Below are 14,695 nucleotides of genomic sequence, written 5' to 3'. Positions count from 1 at the left end.
AACTCAAGAAATTGACCAATCACAGTCATATATTAAGAGAATTCTCGACTGTGATTGGTCAATTTCTTGAGTTTTACGACATAAGTCTCCTTAAAATTTCATTGTTGACGCTTAATGTAGCGTCTATAATAAGATTTTGAGGCGTAAGTCTTAAGAAATTGACCAACGGTGTATTATTAAGATAACATTCGATTGTGACTGTTCAATTTCTTAAGTCTTACGCCTTAAATCTCATTGTAGAAGACGCTTAACACGTCGTCTACAATGGCAGTAGGATAAACGGATTAAAGCAATAACTTAAGGAATTGACCAATCTCATTCAAGCATTAAAAGAATACTCGACTGTGATTGGTCAATTTATTGAGTTACAACTTTAATTCATTAATTCTACTGCCATTGTAGACGATGCTTTAGGGTCGTCCACAGTAACCGTAGATTAAGGTTGTAAGGCGTAAAGGCCGTGGCACATAAAAAAAAATAAGCAGTAAGACTTAAGCAGTAATCCGTAAGCAGTAGAATCAAGGCACACAGTAAACTTAATATGTTACTTTCTACCAATCACAGTATTGCAATGCTTTTCGATGAGTTTTAGAACACACTTTATGCGATAGCATAAAAAATATTTTAAAGTGTCTAATCTAAATGAAAGGAAAATAATTATATATTTATCGGGATGACAATATATAAAAAGAAAGAAAATATTATATAGTATAGATTAATTCTAAGCATTTACCTATATTTAATTAGAAATGTGTGTGTATATTTTGATGATATTTACAATTTGAAATAGAAATATAATATCATTGTTCTCAAACATATTCAAAATTGCTACAATTTGTAATGTTTGTTTTACAGACAATGGATAACGAAGAAGATCTAGCGTATGTATTAGTTGTACTAATGATTGGTACATATATATTAAAAAGACAAACATCTTTTCGTTGGATTAATAGAAAATATTGGGTGCGACCAATTAATATAAGACGTCCCATTCAAGGAGATTTTGATCATTTATTACAAGAAATGAAAACTGATCCTTATATGTTCTTCAGATATACCAGAATGTCCGTAAATGTTTTCAATCACTTATTAGAAATAATGAAACCATTCTTAACCAAAAAGAGTCATCGTGCCTTAGTACCAGAGCAACGTCTTGCTTTAACTTTAAGGTTTGTATCTCTTTTAATAACTATAATGTATATTAAAAGAAGTGTTAACATACTGATTTAGTCGATCTGTGTTCATTATTATAGATATCTCGCCACAGGAAATCAAATCTTGTCTATTGCGTTAGCATACAGAATTGGAGAATCTACAGCGAGAAATGTAATTAAGGAAACTTGTGCTATGATCATAAAAGTATTGTCACCGATATATCTCCAAGCCCCTACCGAAGAACAATGGCTAAAAATAATTGAAGGCTTTTATAGGAAATGGAACTTTCCAAATTGCTGCGGAGCAATAGACGGGAAACATATTCAAATACAAGCACCGCCAAATTCTGGAAGTCTGTTTTATAATTATAAGAAAACATTTAGTATTGTTTTGATGGCAGCATGTGATAGTGACTACAAATTTACGTTGATAGACTGCGGATCATACGGTAGTAGTAATGATGCAGGGATATTTTCAAGGTCCGATTTTAATAAAGCTTTAGTCAATGGCAATTTACATCTACCACGAGGCGAAAGCATCTTACCCGGAAGTGATAAAAAGTCACCATGTTTTTTTGTCGCGGATGAAGCATTCCATTTATCTACAAATCTAATGAGACCATATTCTGGACGAAATTTGGAATAAAAAAAAAGAATCTTCAACTACAGATTATCACGAGCCCGAAGAGTTATCGAAAATAGTTTTGGAATTCTGGTATCAAGATGGCGAATATTTAGAAAACCCATTTGTATGCACCCAAAAACTGTAGACACAATAGTAATGGCGACAATATGTTGGCATAATTTTTTGAAAACAATAAATGATTTAACGTCAATGGAAAACAGAATATACTGTCCACCCAACTTCGTAGACACAGAGCAAGAAGATGGAAGTATTGTTTCTGGAGCATGGCGAAATGAATATAGTACAGCTGTTCAGTGTATCAGATCGAGTACAGCTCACCGATCGACGATTGAAGCATATAAACAACGGGATATTATTGCAGATTATTTTTTGAGTGCTGTTGGTGAAGTTCCATGGCAGTACTCTTACATTCGTAGAGGCTTATATTGTCCCGATATGGAGTAAAGAATTAATATTATGTTTGTTTTTTTTATTTAGAATAAGGAAAATTTTTCATATATATGTATTAATATTTTTTACTATTTTTATAATCCTTGGCGCTTTTTTCAAGTTCTTAAAATAGAGAATATTAATTAATGTTATGAATCATATTCTAAATAATTCGCAGAAATTTAAAATATTAATTATATTTGCTAACAATTTTGTTTCTGACTCAATTATATATTTTAGAAAAAAATGTAAAATTAATCTTAAATATTTTAACTTTTACATATGTTTGGTTTGTATAATAGAAGAATATCATACACTTACTGTATGTAGAATTTACACAGAGTTTACCACTTTTCAATTAATTCTTCATAGTACAAGTACGATTGAATACGATTGAATATGATTTAATAGTTAGAATATTATTCGAAAATGTACCAAAAATATTTTATGTTACCAAATTATTTACGGATTGTAATAGAATTTAATTATAATATATTTAATTATAAATAAAATACATAAATATATATAAATGCGCTTTGAAATAAAAAATACCTTTTTAATAAATTTCCATATAATTTATTTTTATAACTTGATTTAACTCTTCTAAGTAATAGATAGATATACATAAGGATGAGTCTTCAATCTCAACAAATAAAACATAAATATCTTACATTTAAAACATAAATATCTTACATAATTATCTTATCTAGACGCTAAATGTAATGAAAGTAAAAAAATATACGAATTATAAAAGACATGAAACAAAAAATTTATCTTGGGCGCCAAATTATCACATAATAAATCATGAAAAAAATAAAATATAAATATCTTACATTTAAAACATAAATGTCTTAGACGCTAAATGTAATGAAATAAAATATATGAATTATAAAAGACGTGAAACAAAAAATTTATCTTGGGCGCCAAATTATCACATAATAAATCATGAAAAAAATAAAATATAAATATCTTACATTTAAAACATAAATGTCTTAGACGCTAAATGTAATGAAATAAAATATATGAATTATAAAAGACGTGAAACAAAAAATTTATCTTGGGCGCCAAATTATCACATAATAAATCATGAAAAAAATAAAATATAAATATCTTACATTTAAAACATAAATGTCTTAAACGCTAAATGTAATGAAATAAAATATATGAATTATAAAAGACGTGAAACAAAAATTTATCTTAGGCGCCAAATTATCACATAATAAATCATGAAAAAAAACAAGTATCACATTAAACATAACATTCAAATAACTGAAATTATTGTATACATGGTTTTCATAAAATCTCTGCAATTGCTTGTTTTCGTTTACATTTTTCCGGCTCAGGTATTTTCTCTAATTCTATTGCTACTAGTAAACCAAAGCTTTTCTCTGGTGTTAAATTATTTAAATTCCAATCAGTGTGATTATTGTTAGTAGGACACGGTGGATTAACAAGCCGGTTTTGAAGAGTATTACTCAGAGATACAATGGACGATTCCAAGTGTGAGATATTTTTATTTTTTATTTTACCTAAAGAATTGCGAGATTCGCTTCGGAGTGATGATGATCGATCAGATGAGACTGTTTCAATTGCATTGATCTCTTGTGAGGTGTTAGGCCGATCTACCGCATTCTGTACAGTTTGAAATTTTCGGAATGGTGGTAATGATCGATCAGATGAGCCTGTTTCAATTGCGTTGATCTGTTGTGAAGTGCTAGAACGATCTACCTCATTCTGTACAGTTTGAAATCTTCGGAATGGTGGTAATGATCGATCAGATGAGCCTGTTTCAATAGCATTGATCTCTTGTAAAGTGCTAGAACGATCTACCGCATTCTGTGCAGTTTGTAATTGATTTATTTCTTGAAAATGCCGATTACGAGAAAAGTTTGTTTTCGGTGTTTCTTCGGGCACAATGTCAGAAATAAGAGAAAGATTTGAATAAGAGTCTACATGTGCATGCAATAAAGTATTTTTACTAAAATTGTGCTTATCGGTACAAACATTTGATATGTCAACTGCTTTTTTTTTAATAACCGAATTAACCACATTGGTATATGATCTGAAATTTAAAATTAATGTACATATACATATATATAACAATATGTTTATATAACAATGTACCTAGCAAACATAAATATATATAACTGTTATATAATACATAATATAATATGTATGTTACATGCAACGCAAAGGTTAATTTCCCACTCATAAATGGAACATTTGTAATATAATATGTTGCATTGTAGTTACAATTAACATATACGTTGCATGTAACGAACATATTATATTACATATGTATAACAATTATATATCTGTTTGTTGGTATATATTGTACTGACTATGTTTATGCACTGTATAATACACATATATGTATAAAACAATGTGATGTTTATATATACCTGTATTATAATGACTTAAAAAACTTACTTTCTCCGTCTAATAAATTTTTTTAGGAACATCATGTTGTTATAAAGAATAAATATTGGTCGACGACTAGCTGCACTGCCATTTCGATTTTCTATCTCTTGAAGACGTTGTTCTTTGCTAAACCTTTCACGCAAACGTAGCCAACGAGTCTGACAATTATCAACTACAATGAACAAACATACATATAAATGTAATAAATATAAATTCAGAAAATTATTAAAATAAATAATAAAATATTACCTGACATATTCATAAGTGATGCGATTTCCCTCCATGAATTCTCTTTTATTTTTGTATCTTTATATTCTTTTAAAGAAGTGTCATACAAATGAGGATATCCTCTAACTGCATCGATTAATAATTCATCGTTTGTTTTATCGTTTCCTTCATCAAATTGAGGGACTTCATCATCCTCATCGATTTGATCATTCATATCATCCGGGAAATTTTGAGAATAATATGCGTTCCATTTTCTTGTTATTAAACCTCTGTAACCTATAACTTTCATTAACACAATGAGATATCTAAACTATCTATATAATTACTGTATTTTATATAAAACAAAACTTACTTTTTTGTTTAATAATAATTTCTTCAGGAAAATTTCTTAGGAATACATAAAATAATATTATATAAATAATATTCAATTTCTTCGGGAGATAGAAAATCGAAGTGCTGCGTAATCACCGAGTCTAGTAACTTCTTTATGATTGGTTCACCGTAAAACTTAAAACTTAGAATTTCATCCTTGTGGAATATTTCAACCTTACGTTCTGAGTTTTAAGTTTTAAAATGGCTGCTTTATTGCTCGACTGTGATTGGTCGATTTGCTTATGCTTAAGTCTTATTGCTTATTTTTTTTTATGTGCCACGGCCTTAAGATTCAAGAACTTAACCAATCACAGTCAAATATTAAGAGAATACTCGACTGTGATTGGTCAATTTCTTGAGTTTTACGTCTTACAACCTTATGCTACGGCCATGCAGACGAACCTTTAATCCCGATTTACAACAGATAATTTAAGCCCTAGGCCTTAAGAAATTGACCAATCAGCCGAGCATTGACTTCATAAACCGCGTTACGAAATTATTATCAGTATACTGCAAATTCTATAGTGCACGTTACGTATATTATATATTTTCAGTGTTGACAGTAAACTGGCAGCAATTTCGGAACATGGCCTTGCCTGACTGTGATTTGTCAATTTCTTGAGTCTTACGCCTTACAACCTTATGCTACGGCCATTGTAGACGACTCTTGAAGCGTCATCTACACTGAAATTTTAAGGAGACTTAAGGCATAAGACTTAAGAAGTTGACTAATCACAATCGAATGTTCTCTTAATACTTGACAGTAATTGGTCAATTTCTTAAATCTTACGCCTTAATTCTCCTTAAAATTTCATTGTAGTCGACGCTTAATGTAGCGTCTATAATTAGTATTTAAGGCATAAGTCTTAAGAAGTTGACCAATCACGGTCTAGTATTAAAAGAATATTTGATTGTGATTGATCAGTTTCTTATGTTTTACTCCTTAAAATCTCATTGAAGAAGACGCTTAAAGGCCATTCTACAGTGGCCGTAGCATAAGGATGTAAGGCAAAAAACTCAAGAAAATGACCAATCACAGTCAAATATTAAGAGTATACTCGATTGTGATTGATCAATTTCTTGAGATTTACGCTTTAGAACCTTATGCTACGGCCATTGCAGACGAACCTTTAAACCCGATCTACAACAGATAAGCTCTAAGACTTAAGTAATTGTCCAATCACAGCCAAGCATTCTCTTCATAAGCCGCGTTCCGAAATTATTACCAGTATACTGCAAATTCTAAAGTGCACGTTACGTATATTATATATTTTCAATGTTGGCAGTAAACTGGCAGCAATTTCGGAATACGGCCATACTTGACTGTGATTGGTCAATTTCTTGGGTTTTACGCCTTACAACTTTATGCTACAGTCATTGTAGACGACTCTTGAAACGTCGTCTACACTGAGATTTTAAGGATACTTAAGGTGTAAGACTTAAGAAGTTGACCAATCACAATCGAATATTCTGTTAATACTTGACTGTAATTGGTCAATTTCTTAAATCTTACGCCTTAAGTCTCCTTAAAATTTCATTGTAGACGACGCTTAATGTAGCGTCTATAATAAGATTTTAAGGCGTAAGACTTAAAAAATTGATCAATCACAGTATAGTATTAAGGGAATATTCGATTGTGTTTGGTGATGAATTTCTTAAAGGCCCGTCTACAATGGCAGTATCAGTAGGTCGTAGCAGTTGTAAACGAAATGAACTAAATCCATTTCCTACGGCTACGATGTATGTTCTACGGCGAACGCGCAATCAGAATTAAAAACGCAGAATTCTTCCGTGACTGCGTATGCGCAACCGCCGTAGAACTCACGAAATCCGTAGGAAATGGATATGGTTCATTTCGCTTACAACTGCTACGACCTACTGATACTGCCATTGTAGACGGGCCTTAAGACATACGGCTTAATATCTCATTGTAGATGACGCTTAAAGGCAATTCTACAGTGGCCGTAGCATAAGGTTGTAAGGCGAAAAACTCAAGAAATTGACAAATCACAGTCATATATTAAGAGAATTCTCGACTGTGATTGGTCAAGTTCTTGAGATTTACGCCTTATGCAACGGCCATTGCAGAAGAACCTTTAATCCCGATCTACAACAGATAATTTAAACTCTAAGCCTTAAGAAATTGACCAATCACAGCCGAGCATTCTTTTCATTAGCCGTGTTTCGAAATTATTACCAGTACTGCAAATTCTATACTGCACGTTACGTATATTATATATTTTCTGTGTAGGCAGCAAACTGGCAGCAATTTCGGAACACGGCCATACTTGAATGTGATTGGTCAATTTCTTGAATCTTACGCCTTACAACCTTATGCTACGACCATTGTAGACGACTCTTGAAGCGTCGTCTACACTGAGATTTTAAGGAAACTTAAGGCGTAGGACTTAAGAAATTGACCAATCACAAACGAATATTCTCTTTATACTTGACTGTAATTGGTCAATTTCTTAAATCTTATGACATAAGTCTCCTTAAAATTTCATTGTAGACGCTTAATGTAGCGTCTATAATAAGATTTTAAGGCGTAAGTCTTAAGAAATTGACCAATCACGGTGTATTATTAAGAGAATATTCGATTGTGATTGGTCAATTTCTTAAGTCTTACGCCTGAAATCTCATTGTAGAAGATGCTTAACACGTCGTCTACAATGACAGTAGGATTAACGGATTAAAGCAGTAACTTAAGGAATTGACCAATCTCATTCAAGCATTAAAAGAATACTCGACTGTGATTGGTCAATTTATTGAGTTACAACTTTAATACATTAATTCTATTGCCATTGTAGACGATGCTTTAGAGTCCACAGTGGCCGTAGATTAAGGTTGTAAGGCGTAAGATTCAAGAAATTGACCAATCACTGTCAAATATTAAGAGAATACTCGACTGTGATTGGTCAATTTCATGAGTTTTACGCCTTACAACCTTATGCTACGGCCATGCAGACGAACCTTTACTCCCGATTTACAACAAACAATTTAAGCCATAAGCCTTAAGAAATTGTCCAATCACAGCCGAGCATTGTCTTCATAAGCCGCGTTACGAAATTATTATCAGTATACTGCAAATTCTATAGTGCACGTTACGTATTTTATATATTTTCAGTGTTATATATTGACAGTAAACTGGCAGCAATTTCGGAACAGGGCCTTACTTGACTGTGATTTGTCAATTTCTTGAGTCTTACGCCTTACAACCTTATGTTACGGCCATTGTAGACGACTCTTGAAGCGTCATCTACACTGAAATTTATGGAGACTTAAGCTGGAAGCACATAAAATTGTAGAAGCCATAGGCAGAATGCAGAAAGCATAGCTCATGCGCTATGGCTTCTGCATTCTGCCCATGGCTTCTGAATTTCCAATCTACATAAAAATACATAATACATAGTCACAAGCATAAGAACTTATTGTAACCGGTCGTAATAAAAGTTTTTAAGAAGAAAATAAGAATAAAAAACGAATTTATATTGATTAACACGTAAGTTTTTTCATTATTACATTATCAATGTAATAATATATTACATTATTAATGTAATACAAATATAAACTGACAGTATATAATTATTCGTGTAAATTCTCAGTTTCATAAACAGTATTTTGAGGTTAATTTTACTTTGTATGCACATTTCTGAAATTATATTTTACAAGTTTCACATTTCAACGTTTCACAGAAATGGATGATTTCGATTTTTTGTTAATTACTTTGGCCAATATGGGAGCACTTTTGGTGCAACGTCGTAGAGACAGGATCAACCGTGAACGTCGTCGCCGTCGACATGTCTGGGTACGAGCAATTAACACAAAAAGAAGACAGCAAGGAGCTTTTTACAATCTTTTTCAGGAAATAAAAATAGATCAGGATGTTCTATAAGTATACACATATGACACTGCCAATTCCATTCCAGCATTTGATGGACATTGTTAATCCAAGCTTAATAAAACGAAGCCCACGAGCACTTGAACCAGAGCAACGAATTGCTTTGACATTGCGGTATATATCGGATCATTAGTAGTTTAACAATACATATATGTAAAAACAATTTGGTAATTAATATCATAATATTAATAATGTTACAGATTTCTGATTGGAGACAAAGTTCCAGCAATTGCTTTTGCCTATCGTGTTGATCTGTCAACTGTACATAAAATAATTAAAGAGACGTCTGATGTATTTGGAAGACTTCTTAGTTCAATCTATCTACAAGCTCCTTCGAGAGAAGAATATTTACAAATTGCTGAGGGTTTTTGGAAATTATGGAATTTTCCACATTGCTTGGGGGCAATTGATGGAAAACATGTCGATGCTCAATGCCCTCCGAATTCTGGTTCGCTGTACTTTAATTATCACAAACGATACAGCATCGTACTTATGGCTGTTTGTGATCACAATTATAAATATACTTTAGTCGATATTGGATTTATGGGGAAGAACTGTGATGCGGGAATTTTTGAAAACAGCGCCTTGAATGTGGAGAATGGGATATTGGATATTCCAGAAGGAACCAGTTGCTTAAGCGGAACCGATATACAAGTGCCTTATTTTTTTATTGGGGATGAAGCATTTCCCCTTGGAAAGCATTTAATGCGACCATATTCTGGACGGTATTTGGGGGAACGCAAAAACATATTCAATTATAGGCTTTCGCGAGCCCGGCGTATAATAGAAAATACTTTTGGAATTATGGCAAAAAAGTGGAGTATTTATAACAGACCGATCGCTGCGATTCCTGAAAATATTAATAAATATATTTTAGCAACTGTATGTTTGCACAATTTCTTAAGAAACGAGGAAGGTAATATTATTGAAGGTATTATTATTGATACAATTTGAAAACAATGATGAAATAACTGAAAATAACGAAAATGGTGCAGCATATGTAACACATATTAAGGACAGTCTTTGCAATTATTTTATGACTCCGAATGGAATGGTCAATTGGCAGCATGATTATGTAACGAGAGGACAAAATCAAGACTTCATCTAAATAAAAAGAAATTTTATCAATGATTATATGTATACGTGTGTCATATATGTAAAATTTAATGCTGATATGTACTAATTGTCTATATATTAATGTATATTTGTGTATATATATATGTATATGTATTGTATGAATATGTATATGTATATGTATATGAATTTATATAAAATAAATAGTACAAGATTTTTTAAATATTCTTTATTATTATTATTATATACCAGTATCCATATATATTTAATTATTTATTTTATAATATATTTTATAATATATTTTTTATATTATATTATTAAGCTATATTTCATTATATATTTTATCATTATAAAACTTAACTAAAGTCTTAGTATTTTTAAAGCACAGTATTCTTAAAGCATATTATCAAACAGCACAAATGTTCGAAAGACGTTCCGAGGACAGTCACAGGATGTTAAACATTTATTAGATGTCCTCTGAATATGTTTCGAATATTTTTGCTATTCATTATACGTATGAATATAAATTATATTATCACAAATTTTCCTTTCTCCACAAAATTTGCATGATATCTTGTTTTTTGATCTGTTTTATATTATCATCTAATTGCTTCAATTCCGCCATAATCAGATTACAAAATGAAGTATCTGGATCATTCTGCACTTGTACATCATATTTTTTAGACTTTAAATGCTCTACGACTGCTTTATTCAACTTAATAAAAGATTCTTCGAAATCATCATTTTCAGATTCTTTTTTTTTACCGTCTTTTTCAGTTGATATATTTAGATTAAATTTGCCCTTCATATATGATGGCTTTTTAAAAGTGCAGGTAGATCTTATGTTTGCTGTTGGAGAAAAACGTGAAGAGTTAATCGTGATGGGTGATGACCGAGCTGACAATGATTCATGTACGAAATCGTTTGTATTGCTTTCTGACGTCGATGAAAAAGATGCGCATGACGCATCGTCAAAATTACTGATAGTGGATAATGTTTCCGGCATTGAAATTTTTTTTATTGGAGAAAATATATTTGTATCAATTTCTTCCAATGCAGTTATTTCTTTTTCCAAAGTCTGTTTGCCTTGCTGTATCCAATTCGCAATTTCTTTATTTACACTCTTGTCTTTCGAACAATCAGAAACACTTTTTGGAATTTGATGTTAGTCATCGAACTGAAACCATATATTTCATTAAATTTGTGGAAATTTAAAAGAGTGTGATAAAATGTTAATAATTTGTTAATATTATTATTTATAGTCTTCATCTTAATTTCTTAAAAATTATAACATTCTACTGTATAATAGGGTGATTGGCCATATTACTGACAGTGTACATATTAGTCAGTTAATATTTAATTTTTTAAAATCTAACTATAAATGTTACATTATTTTAAAAAATGTTTTGAAATGTTTTAAAACATGTTTTAAAAATTTGTAAACATTTTTTAAATAATGTAACATTTATAGTTAGATTTAAAAAATCATTTAAATATTTACTGACAGTAATATGTACACTGCCAATAATATGGCCATTCACTCTATCTCGCTTATAAGAATACAAAATCAAAATGGATTCTTACTTTCTAGTTTTGACAAATTTGTCAATAAATTTCATTGACTCGAAATAAACAAATCTTCGTCTTTTAGAGGCTCCACTTCCATTTTTTGTTTCATTTTGTCTTTTTTTCTTTTCTTTAGAGAAAGATTCTCTCAGACGAGTCCATCGATTGCAGCAAACATCTGCTAAAATATGTTAAATAAACAAATTTAATAATCGACTAATTGATTTAATACAGATTTAGTACAAATGCATGTTAATGAATTGAATAGCTCATTAGTAATATTGTTAAATATTAAAAGATAAAACTTACCAGATGTGTTCAAAATTTTAGATATTTCTACCCAAGAGTTTTCTTTTTTTATCACATCACGATAATCTTTGCAACTAGTATCATATAAGTGTGGATAGCTTTTTACAATATTGATTAATAGATCATCAAAAGTTCTCTCTTCGTCATCTTGTAACGTCAATTCATCAGGATTCAGGTTTTCATTTCCTTCATTTTCAGACATCTGTATATTATGACAGTAATCCATGTGATCGAAGGCCATAAGGATCGATTCTATAAATTTTAAGCATTAAACATAAAACATACCAAAATTTGTAAGATGTGTTTATTTTGCAATAAATTACAATTTCAGAAATGTGCATACAAAGTAAAATTAACCTCAAAATACTGTTTATGAAACTGAGAATTTACACGAATAATTATATACTGTCATTGTTAGTTTATATTTGTATTACATTGATAATGTAATATAATAATGAAAAAACTTACGTGTTAATCAATATAAATTCGTTTTTTGTTCTTATTTTCTTCTTAAAAACTTTTATTACGACTGGTTACAATAAGTTTTTATGCTTGTGACTATGTATTATGTATTTTTATGTAGATTGGAAATTCAGAAGCCATGGGCAGAATGCAGAAGCCATAGCGCATGCGCTATTCAGAAGCCATGGACAGAATGCAGATACTATAGCGCATGCGCTATGCTTTCTGCATTCTGCCTATGGCTTCTGCAATTTTATGTGCTTCCAGCTTTAGGCGAAAGACTCAAGAAATTTACCAATCACAGTCAAATATTAAGAATATACTCGACTGTTATTGGTCAATGGTTTCTTGAGTTTTACGCCTTACAATCTTACGGCCATTACAGACGAACCTTTAACCTTTAAAGGACGGGAAATTTTCAGTACAAATCGACCTCTTTAAATCGTGTATTTTTATATATATACAGGGTGACCCATTTTAACTTAGGCAGCCAAAAATATGTAATTTGCAATTAACAATTCCATATTTTTTCTTAAAAACAACTGTATGTTTTCTTTACATCAATTGATTCCTCTCATTATTTTGTACATAAAAGTATGAAGGTAAGATAATCGAAAAATGAATGGTTTACTAGATATTTTATGGTTTATGTAAAATTAAGAAATTATTTCAAGCCTTATAACTCAAAAAGTACTTAATAAAAAGGTACTTAATTATAGTGTTTTGGAAAGCTCTCGAGATAAGCTACAGGAATATGCAATAAAAAATAGGGATTCCCATTTAAGATTTCAAACTTGTCCCCCCTCACCGCCCAGGGGGAGGGGTGGGAGGGCTGATTTTAACGTCATTGTACGTCCCCCTCGAAATGATGAAATTTTGATTGTAACCATTTTTTCGTAGTGTGCTTATTTTTCGAGTTATTTGGCTGCCTAAGTTAAAATGGGTCACCCTGTATATATATGTATATATATTAAATGTATAACTCAGGACAAGTCTGCGACCGAACAGGTGGTCCCTAAAGGTACCAGACCCGTCCGCAAGGGAAAGGTCAATGCAAAAAATTTAAGGCTATGATTTTAGAGTGTTTTTCATTGTAATTTTTTGCACAATACACGGGAAAAATATTCAAAAAAATCGTGGATAGATCCTTCTTGATATTCAAAAAAATCATTTCAAGGTCAAATTTCTTTTATCCTATTTCACGCTGAAACATCGTATTTCTATTATTTTTGAGGTGTTGCGTACGAAAAAAATTGTAAAAAAATCCTGGAAGAATGATCGATCTTGAATAAGGACATAGGGAAAATATTTTTTTACATTTTAAAATAGAGTTTATCAATAATATTTCGCTCTTAGCATAACCCAGGACCAACGACGTGGACGTGGCGAAAATTTGGTCCCTTTGGGGTGCTTGATTTCCGTGAATCCCCTTGCCTCTCACGTCGGGGTGCTTGATTTCCGTGAGTCCTCTTGTCTCTCACGTCGGGGTGCTTGATTTCCGTGAGTCCCCTTGCCTCTCACGTCGGGGTGCTTGATTTCCGTGAGTCCCCTTGCCTCTCACGTCGGGGTGCTTGATTTCCGTGAGTCCCCTTGCCTCTCACATTGTGTTGAATTATGATAATGTCACTTTAGTGTGGTACTCTTCAAAGCATGGTGTTACGCATAGAGGAATATCACAATTAGAGCACATATAATTTGTTCGAGATTGAGTTTTACGTAAAGAGCACAAGTTGCACCTTCGTTTCGTACCTTTTCGCGGAAAGTGGCGAGTTAATCGACTGGCAGTGATTTCGTTACGCTGAATGATTTCAGTAGACTCAAGTTTCAATAAAGATCTAGCTACTTGTAATCGAAATGAAGGAAACGATGTATATTCTTGATTTGTTTTTTTATATAAAGAATGAGCATTGCATAGACATAAATCTACAAGGTGAAAGAAGAGCTTCCGATACCATTTCATTGTTTTTCGCACCGTTTCCGTTATAGATAATTGTCTATCTACATTATCAACACCACCCATATTTTTATTGTAGTCTTGAATGCACGTTGGCTTTATAATATCTTCTTTTGTTTTATAACTTTTTTTTCCAGTTGCACAGAATCCAACTTCGTGTACAGTTGTGAGCATGCGAA

The 14,695-nt window shown here is 31.6% G+C and overlaps 2 protein-coding genes across 2 annotated transcripts; one reads left to right on the top strand and one right to left on the bottom strand.

The window, feature by feature from the left end:
* The first annotated feature begins 669 nt into the window (after window positions 1-669).
* Window positions 670-1,593, top strand: LOC112637408. Its single transcript, XM_025407136.1, has 4 exons — window positions 670-753; window positions 856-1,169; window positions 1,254-1,359; window positions 1,421-1,593. The coding sequence occupies exons 2-4, from the start codon at window positions 859-861 to the stop codon at window positions 1,463-1,465; spliced, it is 462 nt and encodes a 153-aa protein (XP_025262921.1). The 5' UTR covers window positions 670-753; window positions 856-858; the 3' UTR covers window positions 1,466-1,593.
* A 1,922-nt stretch (window positions 1,594-3,515) lies between these two features.
* On the bottom strand, window positions 3,516-4,709 carry LOC112637407. Its single transcript, XM_025407135.1, has 2 exons — window positions 4,660-4,709; window positions 3,516-4,291 (listed from the first exon to the last, which is right to left on the bottom strand). Exons 1-2 carry the CDS (start codon window positions 4,692-4,694, stop codon window positions 3,523-3,525), a joined length of 804 nt encoding a protein of 267 aa, XP_025262920.1. The 5' UTR covers window positions 4,695-4,709; the 3' UTR covers window positions 3,516-3,522.
* Between the last annotated feature and the right edge of the window lie 9,986 nt (window positions 4,710-14,695).

The sequence above is a fragment of the Camponotus floridanus genome, unplaced genomic scaffold (genome assembly GCF_003227725.1).
Source record: "Camponotus floridanus strain SB8 unplaced genomic scaffold, Cflo_v7.5 scaffold162, whole genome shotgun sequence".
Classification (NCBI taxonomy): Eukaryota; Metazoa; Arthropoda; class Insecta; order Hymenoptera; family Formicidae; genus Camponotus; species Camponotus floridanus.
This window is presented reverse-complemented; position numbering and strand designations above follow the sequence as displayed.